Source organism: Pipistrellus hanaki, assembly GCF_964339955.1.
Source record: "Pipistrellus hanaki genome assembly, chromosome: 9".
In the NCBI taxonomy this organism is placed as follows: domain Eukaryota; kingdom Metazoa; phylum Chordata; class Mammalia; order Chiroptera; family Vespertilionidae; genus Pipistrellus; species Pipistrellus hanaki.
Window position 1 is genome coordinate 63,759,738 of NC_140511.1, and position 22,961 is coordinate 63,782,698.

The following is a 22,961-nucleotide window of genomic DNA, read 5'->3' on the forward strand; positions in this document are numbered from 1 at the left end:
GTACACATAAAATGTATTGCAAAACATTTTAATGCTTCCAAAGGGGACATGGCAAAGTAGGCATGAAATTAGCAGGGACAAAAATTCCATGATAACCAAGACTTCAGCCAGGTTTCTTGCTTGAGCAGGGTTTGGGGCAGCATTTTGCAGTATACAGGGCTATACGTTAGCTTCCCTGCCTATGCAAGGTGGGAAAACAGCCTTCAAGGCTGGCAGGGTTCATTGTTGGGGTCCCAAACCAGGCAAAACTGCACCAAGGTCCCTGGACAGACAGGACCAACGGTCAGCTCTGTAGAATGTCAAAGTCACTGGTGGGCCTTTGGCTCAAGTGCTGCTGAGCTATGTGGGTGCTCTGGCCAGGCTTCCTGGTTGGATGAGCCAGGGGACACACCCAGCAATAGGTGGGGCTGTGAATTAGCTTCCTTGCGTGGGAAGACTGTGTTGGGGGCAGATAGGTGGTATATTATATTAAGAATATGCAGATTATGATCTACTGAATGAAGAGGCACAATTCATCCTCCTGGGGTTGACAGGTATCTCATTCAGTATCTAAGCTCTCACTTAGAAGGGTAAGAACCCCTAGGTTGTTTTGATTAAAGGCACAGTTTCAATACACTCACATAAAGAAAGAAAATGACCAGATTTTCACTGACAGATTCTGGAAATTGGAAGTAGGGGTGCAACGAGCCAAGGGTTGGATAGTTCTCCATCCCAGATCATGAGTGAGCAGGAGATAGAGAATCTTCCCTCCAGGACAGTGAAACGTTTCCCCTTGTTTCCAGTGCTTGTTGGAGGAGAAAAAAATGGCACCTTTGAGAACTGTAATGCTATCACTTCACCTGAGTCAGCAATGCATTCTCTTGTCTCTTTCTTGTTTTAGGAACAACAAGCCAATGATATGTGGAAGAAATATTACAGAGATCACCCATTTCATTCTTCTGGGATTCTCAGATTTTCCCAGAATCATAGCATGGCTGTATGTTGTATTCCTGTTGATGTACATCATAACTCTGACTTGGAGCCTGAGTCTCATCATCCTAATAAGAATCAACCCCACATCCAAACGCCCATATACTTCTTCCCAAGTAATATGTCTTCATAGATATCTGCTGTGTGACTTCCACGGCCCCCAAGATGCTGTGCAACTTCTCCTAGGAGCAGCAAACAATAATCTTTGCGGGCTGTGCTGTTCAGTACTTTGTCTTTTCAACCATGGAAGTTGAGTGAGTCTTGTTTCATGACAGCACATGGCTTATGACTGATATGCTGCCATTTGTAACCCACTTCTCTATTCATCAATCATGTTGCCTACTCTCTATATTTGGATTGTGCTGCTTAATGATGCCAGCTGGGGTTCTATGTGGATGGACTTTCTGTTTCTATATTCCAATTGTGTGCCATGCTTCAGCTCCACTTCTGGGCCTAATGTCATCCACCACTTCTTCTGTGACCTATTTCAACTGGTAGTCCTGTCCTGCACTGAGTTGCTTTGTACAACTCATGATGGCTATATTGACACTGATCTTTGGAAAAATAAATGCCCTAGTTATCACGACACCCTATGTCTATATTATCTTCTCCATCATGAAGATCACTTTAGATGAAGGCAGGTCCAAGGCTTTCGCCACCTGTGCCTTTCACTTGATGGCAATCACCCTTTTTTATACCTCAGGTGTGTTTGTCTACTTGAGTTCCAGCTCTGGTGTTTCCTCCAGGCTCAACATATTTGCATTGGTCTTCTACACTGTGGTGATTCCCATACTGAATCCCTTGATTTACATATGAGGAACAAGGAAATCAAAGATTCCTTGAAGAGGTTGCAAAAGAAGAGAGGGTATTACTGAGATCAACAATCTTGAGATTTTTGAGAGTTATCTCATCAGGATCACCTTAATCCACAATAATATACACATTAATAAAGTATAATAAAATTCATACCAGCTTTGAACAAAGAAGGCTTAATTTGGCACAGATAACATGCCCAAATGGAACCACAGCTGACTTGAGGCTACACAAACACAGTATTGTTAAGTCCTTGGTATTCATTACTTTCCCCCTACATGAGCAGTTACCTCATCACTTATTAATCTACCTGCAAATATATGTGAAACATCAAGGTTTAGATACTTGTTGCTTCTTTTTGACTCTGAGATTAATCTCTGTTCCATGTCAGGCCTCTGACCTTAAAGGAGAGATACCCAGCAGAGGCCCCCAGGGATGTAGAAATCTTGTCTTCCAAATATTCTGATGCAACATAGTCCAGACATGGTGGGACCAACAGTTGTTCTGTTTCTGATCATAATGGAAATGAATAGAAAGAGGGGATATATTTTTGTACAGAAACAAATCTATACAATTGGCCCAGTTGTGCCTCCTGGAAAAACCTGGCTGAGAAAGTTAACATTTCTCTACAGCATCTTTTAGTGCTAATAATCCAATATATTTTTTTTGGTCACATCTTAGTCTCAACCAGCTATAGTCTAAGAAGGAGGAGGTGATTTGAATCATAAAGAGGAATGGAATGAAGTATGTGGTTCCTTCATTTCCATTTACTTGAGCCCAAAGATATAATTTCTTGCATCTAATGTCCAGTGCCAATTTCTAGTGGGGGAGGATATTCAAAATCCATGTCACAGCCAATAGCAATTTCTGATGTGTGGGACTCAAACTTCTTTTTCTCTCCCCCATTAAATCTTGAAATTTACCCTTGGTTTTATAGCCAGTGGGATTACACTGTCAAGTTATTTCTGACACTTTAATCATTTGTTCAGTTTGATGTGAGGAGACTTGTGTGAGAACTCATTGTAACAATAGAGTAACTGAATATTCAATATTGGAAAGACTAAGAACAAATAAGGAAAACTGCCATACATTCTTTCCTATAGATTGTGTTCAATGGTTTATATCCTAGAGATTTGTGGTTGTATGGAGTGATATGATGGACGGAGTAGAATGGTTACAGTTATTTTAATGCTGATATTGTTCAAGAAACCTCAATGGTTATGAGAGGAAATAGATAGTGGTATAGGTAGGGTTCCTGTCTTTGGCCAGTTATTGCTATCTGAGGAGGAAATGAAGGTTGTGGTCATAGTGGTCTGGTTAAAAAGAAGAACAATATATGTAACAAGATTTGACAGATTGTCCAGACTTGAACAAACTGATATAAAGTAGGTATTATTATATTTAATATAACTAGAAGCCTGGTGCACTAAATTCGTGCACAGGCATGGGGGTTCTCCTCAGCCCAGCCTACACCCTCTTCAATCTGGGAACCCTTTAGGGATGTCTGACTGCCCGTTTAGGCCCCGGAACAGGCCTAAATGGGCAGTTGGACATTCCTCTCACAATCCAGGACTGTTGGCTCTCAACTGCTCACTTGCCTGCCTTCCTGATTGCCCCTAACTGCTTCTGCCTGCCAGCCTGATCACCCCCTAACCACTCCCCTGCCAGCCTGATTGATGCCTAACTGCTCCCTTGCCAGCCTGATTTCCCCTAACTGCCCTTCCCTGCAGGCCTGGCCACCCATAACTGCCCTCCCTTGCAGGCCTGATTCCTCCCAACTGCCCTCCCCTGCTGTCCATCTTGTGGTGGCCATCTTGTGTCCACATTGGGGCAGTCACATCTTTGACCACATGGGGGCAGCCATCTTGTGTTGGAGTGATGGTCATTTTACATATTATTCTTTTATTAAATAGGATTAAATAGGATAGAGGCCTGGTATGTGGGTGGGGGCCTCCTGGTTTGCCCTGAAGGTGTTCTGGATCAGGGTGGAGGTTCCTTTGGGGTATGGGGCAACCTGGTTGATGGGTCTGTGGTGGTTTGCAGGCTGGCCATGCCCCCCAGAGACCCAAGAGGAGGCCCTGGTATCTAGGAATTATTTATCTTCTATGATTAAAACTCTGTAGCCTTGAGTGGAGGCCAAGGCAGGCCAGGGCTGCGGAAACTTGGCTTCCTCCATTGCTGGGGGCAACTCAAGCCTCTTGCTCTCTCCAGCTCCATAGCTGCCACCATTTTTGTTGGGATTTATTTATCTTCTATAATTGAAGCTTTGTAGCCTTAAGCGGAGGCCAAGGCAGGCCAGGGCAGGTGGAAAGCTTGGCTTTCTCCATTGCTGGGGAAACCTAAGCCTCCTGCTCTCTCCGTGGCTGCAGCCATCTTGGTTGGGTTAATTTGCATACTCACTCCTGTTTGGCGTGCATGGCTTGTGAGGGTAGTGGAGGTATGGTTAATTTGCATATTATTCTTTTATTAGATAGGATACTGGAAATTCATTGGATTTTTAAATACTTTATTTAAATATATATATATATATATATATATATATATATATATATATATATATTATTGATTTTTTATAGAGAGGAAGGGAGAGGGATAGAGAGCTAGAAACATCAGCTATCTTCTGCACACCTCCCACTGGGGATGTGCCTGCAACCAATGTATGTGCCCTTGACCAGAATCGAACTTGGGACCTTTCAGTTTACAGGCTGATGCTCTATCCACTGAGCCAAACCAGTTTCGGCTCATTGGATTTTTAATCAATGTTTTAGGGGTTTCAATTTTTTTAATGAGTTCCATGAATTACTCTGTTTAATTAAAAAAGTAGTTGAAGCTTTTGCTAAATCGTCCACGAATTTCCATATGTACAGGATTGAGAAAAGAGGGATTGTTGAACCTCTTAGAGAGAATATTTGAGTTTAACACATGCCAAGTATACTGTAATATGAATAAAGGATGTTTGCTTCACCACCCCATCCAGGTATTTGACGCATTGCAAATGTGTGAAAATGTATGGGATGCCTGTTCCCAAGGGGCCATGAAGGATTCAAATTTCATTAGATATTGGTGCAGGATAGTTCCATAATATTTTACAGATGTACCTCTTGATGGATTTAGATAAGCTCAGGGAGGTGAAAATAGGAACTGCGATGGTAATTAGAAATTAACATTCTGGGTCTGCTGTGGATGGGTGAGGTTATGAGAACTGCTGTCTTCTAGGAACTGTCTCCATGGGCTGCTGTTGAGAACAATTAGCTAGAGCTACTGATGATAAATGCCATTAAAATATTATTTTAAAGAAAAAAAAATGGGGAAAATAAAACACAGTTATTCAAAATTTCCCCTGAAGAACATTTAGACCAATGGGTACCTTGTGAATCGGAAAGTTTCCTTTATATCTTTATATATTAGATTTGTTGTTAGTGTTTGGAAACACAACTGATTTCTCTATGTTGATTTTATATTTTTCAATTTTACCAAATTTACTTTCAAATTCTAACAGCTTTGGTGGAGTTTTTAGGATATTTTATATATATAAAATCATCACATGCAAATACATAATTTAACTTCTTTTTCCTCCAATTTGGATGCCTTTTATTTCCTTCTCTTGCCTAATTGCTCTAGTTCCATCCTATCTAATAATAGGGTAATATGCAAATTAACCATCACTCCGTGACAAAATGGCAGCCCCCATAGCCACAAGATAGCAGCACCAGTCCCCTCAGCTCTGCTGCTGGAGTTGTCTGGCCTGTCCACAGGAGCAGCAAGGCTGGATCCGCCTCAGGAAGAGATGGATCCAGCCTCCCCGTTTCACCGCTGCTGCAGTGTCTGGGCCTATCAGCCCTGCCAGGATTCAGGGGGACCAATCAGTGATGCTTGATCCACCCCCAGACATGACAGACAGAGCCTGGACAGCAGGACATGGTGGCTTCCTTAGTGCGGCAGCAGGGGGAAGCCCCAGGCTCAGAAAACAGAACCCAGACAGCAGGGCTTGGAGGCTTCATTCACAGGGTGATGGCGGGGGAAGCCTCAGGCCTGGCAAACAGAGCCCAGACAATAGGGATTGGGAGCTTCCTTAGTGCAGCAGCAACGGGAGCACACCCAGGCCCAGCAAACAGAGCTGGACAGCAGAGCTTGGGGGCTTTCTTAGTGTGGCAGTGGTGGGGAAGTCCCCAGACATGGCAGACAGAGCCTGGACAGCAGGGCTTGGGAGCTTTCTTAGTGCTGCAGTGGTGGGGAAGTCCCCAGACATGGCAGACAGAGCCCGGAAAGCAGGGCTTGGGGGCTTTCTTAGTGTGGCAGTGGAAGTCCCCAGGAAGTCCCCAGGTTCAGCAGACAGAGCCCAGACAGCAGGGCTTGGGGGCTTCCTTAGCAAGGCGGGGGCAGGAACACCCCCAGGCCCCACAGACAGAGCCAGGACAACCGGGCATTCGGGATTCCTTAGTGTGTCAGTGTTGGTGAAGCCCCCAGGCCTGGCAGACAGAGCACACTGCAGGGCGTTGGGGCTTCCTTTGCATGGCACATGGAAGAGGCAGGCAGAGAGTAGGGCATGGAGACTTCATCTCCATGGCTGCAGAGAAACCTCCAGACCCTGCAGAGAGCAGAGAACCATGGGGAATGAGCCTAAGCCATCAGTAGGACATCTTCTGAGAGCTCCTGGATTGTAAGAGGGTGCAGGTTGGGCTGAGGGACTCCTGTGTACAAATTTCGTACACCGGGCCTCTAGTGTTGAATAAGTGTGGTGATAGTGGTTATTCTTATCTTGTTTCTGATTTTGCAGGAAACAGTCTATGTTTTTTCCCATTGAATATGATGTCAGTAGTGGGTTTGTCATATATTGCCTTTATTATGTTGAGATTTGTTTCTTTTATACACAAGTTTTTGACAGTTTTTATCATGAAGGAAGGTTGTGTTTTGTCAAATGGTTTTCTACTCTATTGAGATAATCATATGATTTTTATCTGTAATTTATTAATGAGTTGTCACATTTATTTATTTGTGTATGTTAAACCATTTGAAAATATTTTTATTGATTTAGAGAGGAAGGGAGAAGGAAATATAAATATCAATGATGAGAGAGAATCATCGATTGGCTGCCACTTGCATGCCCTATACTGAGAATCAAGCCCAAAATCTGGGCATGTGACGATTTGGAATCAAACCATGACTTTCTGGTTCATAGGTCAATATTCAACCACTGAGCCACCCAGGCCAGGCTGTTGAACCCTTTTTGCATCCTAGGAATAAATCCCAGTTGATAATGGTGTGTAATACTTTTAATGCATTGTTGAATTTGATTTACTTATATTTTGCTGAGAATTTTTGCATCTATATTCATGAGGTATATTGAGCTATAGTTTTATTGCTTGTAGTTTCCTTTCTTTTTAAAAAATATATTTTATTGATTTTCTTTTACAGATAGGAAGGGAGGGGGATAGAGAGTTAAAAACATTGATGGGAGGGAAACATTGATCAGCTGCCTCTTGCACACCTCCGACTGGGGATGTGCCCACAACCAAGGTACATGCCCTTGACTGGAATCGAACATGGAACCCTTGAGTCTATAGCCTGACGCTCTATCCACTGAGCCAAACCGGTCAGGGCTATAGTTTCTTTTCTTTCTTTGGTGTCAGGGTAATATTGATCTCATAAAATGTGTTTGGGACACTTTCACTTTCTAAAGATGTATGTTTATTGCCGTTAACCTGTAAGCATTGTATATTGGATGTAAGGAAATATAATTTATTTAGTCCACATGTTTCCAAGCCAAGAAGAACTATAATACATTATTAAGAGACTGCTAGGAATCTCTCAAAGATTCAGTCCCAATTGGTGAAGATACTAATATGATCCCAGTTTGGTAAAAATCCTATTAATAAAAGGGTAATATGCAAATCAATCAGATGGCAGACTGACTGTTTTCTATCATGTGAACTGACCACCAGGGGGCAGATGCTCAATGCTTTGGTTAGCGTGCTCCCACAGGGGAGCATCGCTCAGCCAGAAGCCAAGCTCACAGCTGGTGAGTGCAGCAGCAGTGGTGGGAGCCTGTCCCGCCACTGCAGCAGTGCTAAGGATGTCTGACTGATGGCCTAGGACATTCCCTGAGGGCACAAGGACTGGGAGGGGTTCAGGCTGGGCTGAGGGACCCCCTAAGAGCATGAATTTTGTGCACCAGTCTCTAGTACGAATAGTAAAATGGTACTATTAGTAATAACAAATTTACAACATGCATTAAGTGCTGCAAGCACTGGGCAGATATTATTTTATCTAAGTTCACCATAACCCTTTTAGGTAGTGGTGCTATTATCACCTTCATTTTACTAAATAACCAAGGCACAGTGAGATTAAATAAAAAAGGTCAAGGTCACAGAAGTTATAACTAATTAAGTTAGAATTCAACCCAGATAGGTCTGTCCAGAGCCTGAGCACATAATCATCAAAACCAGAATGAATGATTATTCTGATAACGACATTAAATTTTGGATGACTATACAACCTGATTTGCTTGGGACAATTCTGCTTATTGTCCTGACATGGTTGTTAATAACTCTCCTTTTTGTGACCAAAAAGTTGTTGAGCTTGGATAATGAATTGTATGATCAGCCTGTGTTGAGAGTTCCTCCCAGAGGTCATACTACTGAAAGTCTATAAAGGAAAATCAGGACTTGCTTCAATTAGGTCATGAGGACACATGAAAGTGTGAAGAAATTGAATCAACTGGGAGCATTTCTTATTTTCTCCATCCATCACTCTAGAGAGTAATTTACTGAAAACGGTTCTTTCTGTTAATTGCCTCTTCTCTTTCCACACTGGACCCCAAGGAGACATTTAAGAGAATCCTTATTTGGAAGTACCTCACTCGCAGCAATGGCCAGTAGGAACCATGGCCAAAAGCCCAGAGCCTAGGTGAAGTAAATGTCTTCATCCTGAATGTTCATATGATGTATAAAGTCTCTCATTCCTGGAAGAACTCTATGCACACTTAGATATTTAGAGTGCAGTCAACATTCAGGTCTAGCAGAAGGCAGCTGTGGGGGCAGCACCTCCCAGATTTCTACAAGACACCTGTTGAAGTATCTATAAGAATACCTGGGTGAGTAAAACAGAAACAACTTTACTTCTTCAATTTGGCTTATCTTTCACTCTTGCAATCCTGTTCTTCTATGCCCTCAAACTAGAGAGCTCATGTATTCAGGTTCGATGATCATTTTAACTTTTCATTTTCTCACAGTAACCATGTTTCCTATCCTTTATCCAATGGGATTGTTTGAATTTTAACAAAAACTCAGGTGTTTGAACCAAAAGAAAACCATCTAACATGGGATTTCAGGCATTTTTAAGTAGGTGGAGTGAGGATTGGAGGGCATGGAGATTTGCTGATAAAGTCAGCACATTTTAACCACCAAATGATCTATTTTCCCCCCATAAAAGATTTTTATTTAGCAAAATACCTTTGTGATATAATCATTATTATTCATTATTAATATAGTAATTCTCATTTTGATAGCTTACTATGTGACCAGCAGTCTATTATATACTTTACATACCATCCTAAAATAGGTCTTCACAAAAACCTTATGAAGTGATGACCATTCTTCCCTTACAGATGAAGAAATGAAGCACGTAGAGAAATTTTTTTAAAATATATTTTTTATTTATTTTGTACAGAGAGGAAGGGAGAGAGATAGAGAGTTAAAAACATCGATGAAAGATAATCATCGATCAGCTGCCTCATGCACAACCACTAATGGGGATATGCCCACAACCACCATACATGCCCTTGATTGGAATTGAACCCGGGACCCTTCAGTCCCCAAGCCGACGCTCTATCCATTGAGCCAAACCGGCCTCGGCACATAGAGAAAATTTTTTGTATGATTAGGATTATTATTTTCTTTTAATTCTTAGTACCATTTTGGCCTCAACTTTTCTTCAATGGAAGACTTTTACTACTGATTCAAATTTTTTAGTGTTTATAGAATATTCAAAATTTCTATTCTTATTGAGTCAGTTTTGGCAAGTTATATTTTTTACATTTTATTTAAGTTTTAAAATTTATTGATATAATTTTTCTTAGAATATTCTCGTATTTCCTTTATAATATCTCCAGGATCTAGCACTATATCCCTGTTTTCATTGTTTTAAATTTTTTGTTTTGGCTTAGAGTCATTAGATCTATCAAAAGTCAACTTTAATTTTCTTGTATTATTTTGAAATTATACTTAATTTTAAATTTTTTTGTTCTTCCCTCTCTAAGTATAATGACCAAATTATTTGTTTTCTTTAATCTTTTATATGCAGTTAAGACAACTGTATCTCTCTACATACATTTTTAGTTAAATCTCCAAGATTTGTTGTGTTCTCACCAAAAAAAAAAAGAAATAATAATTATGTGATATGATAAGGTGTTAGCTAAGGCTATGATGGTAATCATACTGTAATATATAAATGTATCAAATCAATACATTGTACATTTTAAACTTATATAATGTGTATATGTCAAATATATTTCAATTAAAAATCCACAAAATCTGATAAATAGTATGTCTCAATATATTTGTTACAAATGTTTTATAATTTTTATTATAATTTATTACTTAACTTCTTAATATGAGTATATAATTGGTTTTCAATTATAATGTTTCTTAGTTATAAATTTGTTATTGGTTTATAACAATAAATCAACAACAGTCTGATAATGTTATCTCTAAGACCAACCCTTTAATATTTAAACTTTAAGTTTTTCACAGACCAAAGGAGTGCTTCAAAATTGTATTAAAAAGCTATTTCTAGGAGAGGGGGAAAGGGAGGGAATGGAAGATATCTGTAATACTATCAACAGTAAAAATATATTTTAAAAAAGAAAGTTATTCCTTACTGACATCATTTCATGTAACACAATATGGATGGCAGGCACTGTACATTATGGAACTAATTTAACCTCAAAGAGCCCTCTGAGATAGGTCATATTGCTATTGTCATCCTATTTTACAGATAAAATAACAGGCAGAAAGATCATAGATAAACTGTTCAGAGTAAAAAAGCTCACAGATAGCAGAGCCACAATCCAAAACCAGCCATATGACATCTAAGGGCATGCTCTTAGTCACTAAGCTTTCCATAGGAGTTATAACCCCATTACTAATTTTCCTAAAATTTCCAAAGCACCTTTTTAAATGTTTTTTTTAAAATGTCAATATACTTTTGTGTGTGTGTGTGTTTGTGTGTGTGCATTTGTGTGTGTGTGTGTGTGTGTGTGTGTGTGTGTTTGTTTAAAGAGCGTGGTGGGTTAATAATAAAAAGTGTAATTATCCTTTTTTATATGTGGAAAAATTGACTCCTAAAACCATTATCGCTATTTAGAGGCAAAGTTAATCAGGGTTATGTCATCTAAAATGGCTTAATATTTCACTTGACTCTATGTTCAGTGTGAGTAGAAGGTAGTTTATTTGAATAGAAATTGAACAACAGACTTAGAGATTTATTATTTTCTCTACTTACAGATTCTAGGATCATCAATGCAATGACTGGGAGAAGGAACAATACAATGATTATGAAGTTCATTCTCTTGGGATTCTCTGAATTTCCAAAGCTCACCATTGTCCTCTTTTCAGTATTCCTAGGGATTTACCTGATGACAGTGTCCTGGAATGTGGGCCTCATCACTCTCATCAGGACTGACTCCAATTTGCGCACACCTATGTACTTTTTCCTCACTTACCTGTCCTTGTTGGACATCTGCTATGTTTCTACTACTGCCCCCAAGATGCTTTCAGACTTCTTCAAGGAGCACAAATTCATCTCCTTTATGGGGTGCACTATGCAATACTTCTTCTTCTCTGGCCTGGGTCTGACTGAATGCTGTCTCCTGACAGCCATGGCTTATGACAGGTATGCTGCCATTTGTAACCCTCTGCTTTACACAGCCATCATGTCCCCCACCCTCTGTGTGCAGATGGTGGCAGCATCTTGTGTAACTGGGTTCTTTGGCTCATTCATCCAACTGTGTGCCTTACTTCAGTTGCATTTTTGTGGGCCAAACATCATCAACCATTTCTTTTGTGACTTGCCCCAACTGCTAATCCTATCCTGCTCTGACACACTTTTTTTTCAAGTCATGCTGTCTGTGATCACAATAATCTTTGGGTTCTCATCGGCCCTCATTATTATGATATCCTATGGTTATATTATTACCACCATTCTGAAGATCACTTCAGCTGAAGGAAGGGCCAAAGCCTTCAATACCTGTGCTTCTCACCTGACTGCCGTGACCCTCTTCTTTGGCTCAGGTATCTTTGTTTATCTGTATCCTAATTCTGATGATTCTCTGAGCCAAAACAAGTTGGCATCAGTATTATACACTGTTGTAATCCCCATGCTAAATCCATTGATCTACAGCATGAGGAACCAGGAAATCAAAGATGCCCTAAACAGAAGGAAGAAGAGAATCTTCTCCTGGTGTTACTAGTAATGAAATTTATTTCAGGTGTATACAGTGCATAAAAATGTCAACTAAAACATTGACCTACAACTCTTCCAATTGTGGGCTGAGTAACTGTTTCCTCACTCTTCTAATGGAAACCCACACGCGTAGTATCTGGAAGCGCAATATGCCATCCTTCATCAGTTATGACCTAATACATCAATAGGCCAAGCAATCTACAAGTATTTTTCTGTTAGTAGAGTTGGTGTGCTCCATAACCCTCAATAGTGTATCCCTACCTAACATATGCTACCTTAAGTATTGCCAAAACTATATCACATGGCTATGATCATTCATGGCAAGTAAAATGTCAGTACTCATCAATTAATATGAAGTGGCAAGTAAAATGTCAGTACTAATTAAGGCTACTAGTAGACCAACCAGCCTCCTTATAGCATCTCATTGTAGGTAGAGAGAGAGAGATCTTTTTAAAAAAGAATTGCCTAAATTATTATTATAGTTCTCCTATTTAACCTATTTTTTATTGCTGGAATTTATGGATTAATTTCTTCACTTGTGAATTTGTTCAAAGCAAAGTAACCATACCAGATCAAAGATTTTTCAACTTCACACAAAAAGAAATTTGTTGTAATAGGAATGCTTACAGTTTGTCATGTTTAATATTTGGTTGACCAAATGGCTCATTAGGGACCTATAGACAATTCCTTATCTGCTATTGCTAGAGTGTCACCTTTGTTCTTCTATCTTCACTATGTAACTAGAAAAGGGAATTAGGAACTGGCACTGTAAGGCACATATCCTTGTGTAGAAGTTTACGATGAATGACAAAGAATCAGAGATTAATTAGTCATGATAGAGATTCAGTAATTAGACAGACCTTTGGACAAAGCCGTGTGTTTCCCCTTCTGTACCTACATGTGATTAACATTTTTGCATTAGTCGTCTTTTCAAAGACACAAGAGTACTTTATGTGGTATTGTCTTAGGGGAAAATGGTCTGCATCTATTAATTCTATTATACAATATTTTCTGGGTTTCTCAGCTGCTAACAAAACTGAGTACCATGAATGAGAATGGAAAGACTCTGATATAAGGAGTTCGAAGAAGTTGTATTTTCTTTGCTGTGTAGCAAAAGAGAATGGGGTTTAGTAGCTTATAGGATTCTGAGAATAGGTTAAAAGCTCCTAACCAGCACTGATTGCTGATGGTTTGTACTGTTTATCTCTATACATCTCAATTATTTTATATTCTAAATGTGGAAGATAATGCTATATATACACGTGTATCCCATTTTGCATAAGTGCCCTAATATTTTATTTCAGTGAATGAAAGTAGATGTCTAAAAGTGAAAATAAAAGTGAACTTTGGAAAGGTTCCTGAGTTTTTTAAACTGAGACACACACAGGGGAGGGGATTGATGGATGACTACATCTATGAAAGAGCAGCTTCAAGAAGGTTAACTAAGGTGACTGTCTCTCCATCAGAGAGATGGCACCCACCTAGCTCTCAGCTTTATGAATCTATTTCTGCCTCTTGTCTCTTTCTTTCTCTAATTTCTTAATCCCCAGCTCCTCCCCTCAGGAACCTGTCATTATTTCCGTGCATGATGCGGAAAAAGGAGAAACACCACAAATGGCGCCCAGAACAGGGACCTGAGTACAGATGTGTGCACAGATTAAGAAGGAGCAATGCAGCCAATTCGGGTACCAGAGTGTTACATCCGTCATCACAATAGACTCAGAGAAGCTCTTGTGTCCCTTCACCCAAAAGGACTGAGAGTTGCCCAGATGACAGCAAAGTGGGAGAAGAAAACTGAAAGCTATGCAAGGGACTGTAGTGTCAACATGGAGTCATCTGAAGAAATTAAAGACCGAAGTGGAAGCTACTTCTTTAACCATGTTCCTGCTCATGCTAGCATCTGTTAGCTTCCAGTCTTCTGCAAAGTCTTGTGCAGCAAGTCCAAGGACTCTAAGTAAATCTACACCAGCAACAAAAGAGACTCATTTAGTAGCTAAAAATGTTAATATATCCATAGTTCTGATTTCTCATATTGTTGTTTTGCATTGGCATTGTTTGCAATTGTTTTTAATTTTAGAGCCCTATTATTAATGTTTAAATTTTATTTTAATTAGTAAAAAAGGTGAGATGTAGAGAGCTGCCTGAGAAGGCACATGTTATCGTACTGATTTCTTAATCCATTTGCTTAGAATGAGGAACAAATAGGACCTTGACTCACCCAGGTCTTGATATGCTAAATCTTGTACCAAAAAATAAGGAGCTTACCAAGATTTTGATGAATAGGGTCTGGGCACACCCAAAACTCCTTTTGACCTTAAACTCCCCTTTGGAAGCTAATAAATATGCTGTGTTGTCTGTGTTGTCTCCATCAGAGAGATGGCACCCACCTAGATCCCAGATTTATGAATCTAAAAAAAAAAAAAAAAAGGTTAACTTAAGTGAAAGAGGTAGGCATCTATTGTATGATTCCATTTTAATTAAACTTTCAAACAGGCAGATCTATAGAGACAGAAAGTAGATTAGTGGTTACCTAGGGGTGAGGGAATGGAGAGGAATGGGAGTGACTGCTAATAGGTATGAAACTTCTTTTGATGAAACTATTCCAAAATTAGGTTGTGGAAATGATTGGAAAATTCTGAATATGCTTAAAGTTACTGGATCATATGCTCTGAAAGGGTAAAATTTATAATATGTGGCATATACCTCAATAAAACTGTTTAAGGAAAAAAAGGAAAGAGGCTGGGCAGGTGTATAGGATCAAGGGTGACATTCATGGCGAAGCACCATGTCTATTGTGGATATTCCTTAGTGATTTGATAATGAAAGAGAAAAAGGAAGTGAGCCATGGAGTTTAAAGTTACTTAGAAAATAAAAAAATCAAGTAAAACACTAACCCATCTCTGTTCCTGAGTGAAGTAATCATATACAAAACAAACTTCCCTTCCCCATATCAACAACAACAAAAAGATACACTTAAACTAACAAACCTAGTCAACTTGTGTCCTTGTTTGACTCCATAGCCCTGCACAGTCTCGGACCTCAGGTTCTGCTAGAACTGACCAATATTGCCAGGATTCTTGCAATTCCCTCATCCCTTGTGCTGTGGCATGATCCAAATAGACCACTCACCAACAGGACACTTAATGAACAAGTAGATATTCTTGGGACAGGACTGTGCCAACTGCAGAGTTCAGGAGTAGAAGAGGACAGCAGCCCCTTTTGGTCAGAAGTAGAAATGTAGAGATTCATCATACATTTCTCTTAATAGCCATTTCTCTTTATGCATTTGCAGTATGGCTTGACTTGTATTGATTAGAGTTATATATGGAATGCCAGAACTATATTACCTGATCAAATTACCCAATTAACATGAAGTGGCAAGTAAAATGGAATAACGTTGTTGTTTTTTTTTTTTTGTTTTTTTTTTAAATAATACATTTGTGTGTTTTTTTAAAAATATATTTTTATTGATTTCGGAGAAAAAGGAAGAGGGAGAAAGAGATAGAAACATCCACGATGAGAGAGAATCATGGATCTGGATCAGGTGCCTTCTAAAAATCCTCCACTGGGGATGAAGCCCAAACCTGGGCACATGCCCTTAACTGGAATTGAACCTTGGACCTTTCAGTTTGCAGGCCAACGCTCTATCCTCTGAGCCAAACTGGCTAGGGCTGGAACAATGTTTTATATATGTATATTATTTATTTAGTTTAATATATTTTTTATTGATTTCAGAGAGGAAGGGAGAGAGAAAGAGAGAAACATCAATGATAGGAGAGAATCATTGATTGGTTGTCTCCTGCATGCCCTGCTCTGGGGATTGAACCTACAACCTGGGCATGTGCCCTGATTAGGAATTGAACCCTGACCCCCTGGTTCATAGGTCGGTGCTCAACCACTGAGCCACACCAGTTAGGCTATATGTCTGTATTTATTTATTTAAAATTTAACAAATCTTTATTGCTCAGATTATTATAATTGTTTCTCCTTTCCCCGCCCCCCCATAGCTCCATTCCACCTGGTTCCCACCCCACCCTTTGCCCTTACCTCCCCCCATCATTGTCCTTATCCATAGGTGTACGACTTTAGTCCAATCTTATATGTACATTTTTAAATGATGAGACACCAAAATGTGAAATTCTGATAGACTTTTATTAACCGGTAGAGGGGAATCCATCACAAGCCTGTAATAACTAAGAAGTTAACACAGACAAGGCGGACAGTAGATGGATCTGGCTAGTGATAGTGATGATACTGACTTCAGTGTGTGTAACTCTTTTCAGTTTATAACCACAAATATTGGGTCATGACAGCTTGGCTATAAGCCCCTCATCTGGTAGATGAGGGAGTAGGACCTCAGCTCACATTTGCTTAGGGGATCTAGCAAACAGGCCGCAGATGTGGGACAAGGCAAACAAATGTGCCATTCAAGAAGAGGCAATGTTAACATCTCTCCCACAGTGCTCCACTCAGGATACTCCTCTTCCCTAAATCACTGCCACTTCAGCTGGGACTACCGCTTCAAATATTTGGGCACGCATATCTGAGAGAGGCTGATACACCCAGCTTTACTTTGTGCCCAGGGGATAGGAATTCTTCTCTTTAACAGATCACTTCAAGTGGAGGGTTTGCAACTTCTTTGTCAGTCCCTTTTATCTTTGGATAGATAAGAAAATCCTTGCAGTAAGAAAATTTGTCTTTGAACTATGCAACAGCTTCTTTCCAAATAACTTTAACTTATTATTTCTCATCTGCAAAAGGGCCATAAACCCGTTGGCTCCCCCAAATATCCTTCCTTACACTGTTTAGGAGGAAGACAGTAAGCAGAGAACCCAGTTATGTGGGTTCAGACTTCCAATCTACAGAAATGAGATAATACACTGTATGTCTATTGCTTTATGTTGCTAAATTTGAGCTAATTTGTTATGCACCAACAGGAAGCTAATACTTTCATTGCACATTTTAATTTGCTTCTCTATAAAAATACCCACTTCTGAACTTTTGCATTTGCTATCCAATTAAGCTATTCTTATTTTTTAAAATTTATTTTTTAGAAGAGTGTCCTATTTGATTTAGAAATAGTCACCGAGCTTCTATTTGATGTCAGACACTGGATACAAAGATGAACAAGAAATTAACATCTTAAAAGACTTCAAAGAGAAATAGTACAATTAGACAGACAACTTCCAGAAAGCAATGGAAGCCATGAGGTCATAATAAGTACAAGCTATGAGAGTTCAGAAGAGGGAGAAATCATATCCAGATGATGGTGTCAAGATGATGGTGTCATCTTGAGGTGGCTGTGAGAACTATCATAGGGAATCATCATGAGGCTCAAGAAGTAGATGCCTTTATGGGGTTGGAAACCATATTTATTTATTTATTTATTTATTTATTTAAAAATATATTTTATTGATTTTGTACAGAGAGGAAGGGAGAGAGATAGAGAGCCAGAAACATCGATGAGAGAGAGTCATCGATCAGCTGCCTCTTACACACCCCCTACTGGGGATATGCCCACAACCAAGGTACATGCCCTTGACCGGAATCGAACCCGGGACCCTTCAGTCCCTAAGCCGATGCTCTATCCATTGAGCCAAACCGGTCCCGGCTGGAGACCACATTTAAATAGCAGATCTCATCATCAATCTAAGTCTGGGAATTTTATTGGAAAAAGAAGAAAATAGTGAGGGGTGGTGGTAGGAAACACTTGGAACCAGGGTGATGGACTCATGAACTTGGGAGGGCCTGAGGATCAGGAAGTCATCAAGAATAGATGTGGTGAATCGCACAGCAGCAGCAGCAGCAGCAGCAGCAGCAACAACAACAACAGTACCCCACCAAAAAACAGGATGTTTCAATAAAGGTACATTTTAGAATTTAAGATTTTAAAATCAAGCATTTTCCAATTATGGTGAGGTCTGGGATGGGGCTGCCAAATCATCTAACTGAGATGGCACAGAGTGTGAAGTCAGTGGAAGTATAGAGGTCAAGACCATGTGCAGCTAGGGAATTTGGAGGGGCATTCACCTTGAAACCATCTGACTTATCTTTCTGGTTGCCTTTAAACATACAGGGCTAAATAAATGTTTACTTGAGAAGCATAGAGAAGAATGAAATAATCACAGTGAGATGAGGTCCATCCAGAAAGATTTCAAGAGCTCAAAATCTGGTCTACTCCTGGCCATGTGTGGTTTCTCTTAAGCTGATTGCCCAAACCCATTGGTGACCAACCTGAAATCGTGTTGTCTTGAGACCTTAATAAAAGACATATATGAGTAGTTCACAGAGGAAACCTGTTGGCTCCCCCCATCTTTCTATGTACCACATACAATATGAAAGAGAATTTCAAGACTAATCAAATTTTTTCAAGATGAATTAACGATTCAGTAAAATAAACAGATACTGGATAACCCATAGCTATCTTCTCCTTTCTTCCTCTCTTCCCTCCCCACACTATCAATATCCACATAGAAGGATGTGTCCACTATACATCTGGCTTTTTATGGCCTCTCCTAGACAAGATCTTTTCTACCATCTGGGAACCAGCTGGATAGCCTTTGCCAGCGAATATTTATCAACTTAACTTCCTGCCTCCAACCACAGCTGCCTCTTCTTGAAATTGAGTCCTGCTGACAAAATGCTACTTTTAAGATCAAGCAAGTTCAGGGCAGTTGCACATTTTCCAAGTTACATCAGTTCTTGATCCTTTACAGGTCTATTTTAAGAGACAACTCAGTGTTGCAATGCACAGGAGTTAATTAGATGTGTGATTCCCAATGGCTCCAGGCTTGTCAGTGTTCTTGGTCTCAGAAAGGCTTCTGTGGGAGAGGCTTGGAGAGGGCTCTCTCAGCAGGACAGCAATGAGGCTTTCTAGAAGAGGTTCTAAACAAGACTGAAGGATCAGAATCTCTTTAAATAATAAACAGTAAAAAAAGAATAAACAATAGATACTGTGTGGAGGGCCACATCTGCTCAACACATGTGGTAGGGCAACTATTTCCTAGTTTTTATCATGCTGGTTTATAAATATACTAGAGGCCTGGCAAATGAAATTTGTGCACAGGTACGATCCCTAGCCTGGCCTGCAATCAGGGCCATCTTCTCCAGTTGCCTGAAGCTAGCCCCTCCCCACTCATCTCCCCACAGTTTGCCATCAGGTGATCAGTGCCTGACTGCTGGGGGAAGGGACCAAGAGGAGAGGTGGGCCATCTGTTCCTGTGGGTGGCCATCAGGCAATAGGAGCCTGCTGGCTGGGAATGGAACCAAGAGGTGGTCAGTGCACCTTATAGTGACTGGTCTAGTGGTTGTTCTGGTCGATCTGCCGTTAGGGTAAGTTTGCATATTACCTTTTTATTATATAGGATTCTAAGACTGAGAATGAATTTCAGAGAACACTTTCATTTATCCTGGATCAAGGAAAAAAAATAAACTTTTATGTTATTTTCAATGAGCTAAAAACAACTGTTTGCAAAGACCAGCTTTAAGCAAAAGTATGAAGTCCTATAACGTTGTCCTTTGTGCCACTCCCTCTGGGGTTTGCCTTTCCCACTACCACTTCCCTCTGTGTTCTCATGCAGCCTGCCTTGGACCCTGGTGACTGTAGTGGACTCTGGCTCTGCCAATGACTGGCGAGCAGGCATGCCTGAGAACTTCTGTTTCAGAGCACACCTCTCCATGGCCTTCAGTCTCCAAACCTGCTTCAGTTTCCCAGTCTTGAGAATTCTTTCCCCTGGCATTGCCAGATGCTGTACCCATGTTTCCATTTCCTTCTCTTCTTTCACTGCTAAACTGGCATCTCACTTTCTTCGGTCCCCCCTGAGCACCACTCCACATACCCCATCTGGGATTAACAGGCTATTGAAACTGTGCTGGGAAGGTTACACTTTCCTTCCTTCTTGCCACATTGAATGGTCTTTTTATTCATGTGGTGTCCCCCCTGCCCCCCGCCCCTCTTTGATTTCCATGCCATGTTCTCCAAGCATCACTGGTGGTGAGGGCTTTGAGGACTAGGATAGGAGCTTGAATGTCATCAGATTATGAATGAACAATAGCAAACTAACAAATATTCTCAAGCCAGGCACAACAAGAACGGATCTGTGCTTTAGGGCGGTCCCTCTGCACATTAAGGAGGAAGGGTTGAACTGGAGAGAGTCTGAAGGCAAAAAGATCAATTAGAAGATTTTGGAAGATCATGAACAATGGGGTTAAAACTGCCTGACAAAAAGAAGTTGGGGTGGAGATGTCAAGAGGCCTCATTGATTCTTCGGATGAGATTTATGTTCTATAAATATGAAAGAAAAAGAGAGTCCTTTCTGAAAATTTGCCTTGGGGAGAAGGGAGGAAGGGAGAGAGGGCATGAGAGGAGCAGAAATTAAAAACACATCACAATCTCGCCAGGCAGGTGGGCTCAATGTTTGAGCATTGACCTATGAACCAGGAGGTCAAAGTTTGATTCTTGATCAGGGCACATACCTGGGATGCAGGCTCAATCCCCAGTAGGGAGCGTATAGGAGGTAGCTGATCCATGATTCTCATCATTGATGTTTCAATCTCTCCCTATCTCTTTCTTCCTTTCTGAAATCAATAAAAAACATAATTTTAAAAAACCCATAAAAGTAAACAAACATTACAATCTTTCTCATCCTATCTTTACATTCTTCACCCTACAATAAGGAGTAAGAAACAAGTGGTTTGTTTCTGTTATTTCTTCAATCTAACAAAGATTAATTACATACAAATGACTGCATTAGCCATGGTGATCCCTTTCTCCAGTGTCAGCCTTAGAGAGACTCAAGATGTAGGTGTAAGGCCAAGAGCTGGGGATTCGGGGAAGGAATATAATGTTTAGTGTCACAGTAGGAGGCTATGGCTCTGGTAGAAGAGAAGCGAGTGGGATGTGGGAGTGGATAAGAGAAACTGCAGATTTTTCTCATCTGGATACAAATTGAAGAGCTGCCAACATCAACAGGATGTGACCACCATCTTTCTCAAATCTTTGAAAGAAGCCACAGAATCCTGTGGGTTTGTACAATGCCTACTTCCTCCTGTTCCTCGAATGTCCCTTCCCAAGACACACAAATAGAATTCAAGTCTTCTCAAGTTGAATATTTGATAAATCATAAACAAATCATGTACGCGAGGGAAATCTGGCCCTAGTCAAACAGCAAATGGTTATTTTCTTTTAAACTCCCTGCACATCGTACTTTTGAAAAATGAGGTCTATCAAGTGATATCCCCGTGCCCCTGCCCCCATTGTTATCCATTCGTTTATGTCCTCATGGGGGCAGTGGGGTGTAGTGGACTTTGATTTCTTGAAGACCTGAATACAAATTTCATTTTTGCTACAGTCTTTCTGTATGGCCTTTGACAAACACATCTCCAAAATTCCATTTTTTTATCTGAAAATGTGTTTAGGAATGCTTTCTTTCGGGAGAAATATTATGAAATAATGTTTATTAAGGCCCAATCCACACTACCAAAAATGTAGTATCTGTCTGGCTTCTTTTCTTTTTGTCTTTATTTCACAGAACCATTGAATCTTAGAATTTTAAGGAAGCTGTAAGGTGGGCTAATTCAGACTCTCTCTTTTTAAAAAATATATTTTATTGATTTTTTACAGAGAGGAAGATAGAGAGTTAGAAACATTGATGAGAGAGAGTCATCGATCAGCTGCCTCTTGCACACCCCCTCCTGGGAATATGCTTGCAACCAAAGTACATGCCCTTTGACCTGAATCGAACCCGGGACCCTTCAGTCCACAGGCTGACCCTCTATCCACTGAGCCAAACAGGTTTCGGCAGACTCTTTTTTTTTTTTTTTTTCATAGTGTATTTAGTTTTATTTTCCCCCAGTTTTATTGAGCTATAAATGGCATATAACATTGTATTAGTTTAAGGTGCATGACATAATAAATTAAAAAATATATATATATATTATTGATTTTTTACAAAGAGGAAGAGAGAGGGATAGAGAATTAGAAACATCAATGAGAGAGAATCATCGACCAGCTGCCTCTTGCACATCCCCTACTGGGGATGTGCCAGCAACCAAGGTACATGCCCTTGACGGGAATCGAACCTGGGACCTTTCAGTCCACAGGCTGACGCTCTAGCCACTGAGCCAAACCAGTTTCGGCGACATAATAATTCGATATATGTATATACTGTGAAATGATCCTCACAGGAGGACTAGCTAATATCCAACACCTCACACAGTTACATTCTTATCTTGTGATGAGAATTTTTAAGTTGTACTCTCTTAGAAACCTTAAAAAATACAATACATTATCATTAACTATAGTCAGCATGTTGTACATTACATTACAGGACTTATTTATCTTATAACTCCAAATTTTGATTCTCTTCCCCCATTTCCCCAACCCTCCACCTAATGGCATCTGGCACCTACCAATCTATTCTCAGTTTCTATGAGTTTGCTTTTTTTTTTTTTAAGTTCCTCATTTACTAATAAGTAAGATCATCACTGTCAAGTGTACTCTCTTGAACTTACTTCCAGTGACGGAGAATTTACTCCTTTCCAGAAAATTAATTCTACCTTTTGACTGTTCTATGGCTTTCCTAGAATCTCTCCCTCCTTTCCCTTTTCCCCTCCCTTCTCCTCCCCTCTCTCTCTTTCCCTCTTTTACCTATTTAATCCTACTTCCAACTCATCCAAAAGATATTCTTACACTGAAGAGATTCTGTGTAAAGCATCCA

The 22,961-nt window shown here is 40.1% G+C and overlaps 1 protein-coding gene and 1 pseudogene across 2 annotated transcripts in view; both read left to right on the top strand.

Annotated features, from left to right (window-relative positions):
* The first annotated feature begins 893 nt into the window (after nt 1-893).
* LOC311628462 (olfactory receptor 5AN1-like) lies at nt 894-1,844 on the top strand (annotated as a pseudogene). Its single transcript has one exon. The product of its transcript is annotated as an olfactory receptor 5AN1-like (transcript).
* Nucleotides 1,845-11,305: 9,461 nt separating this feature from the next.
* Nucleotides 11,306-22,961, top strand: part of LOC311628087 (olfactory receptor 5AN6-like) — a gene marked incomplete at its 5' end in the record, with an annotated part of 243,286 nt that continues 231,630 nt past the window's right edge. The window contains one exon of the mRNA XM_084894971.1: nt 11,306-12,079. Coding sequence (XP_084751097.1) covers nt 11,306-12,079 — 774 coding nt within the window. The remainder of the gene's footprint in view (nt 12,080-22,961) is intronic.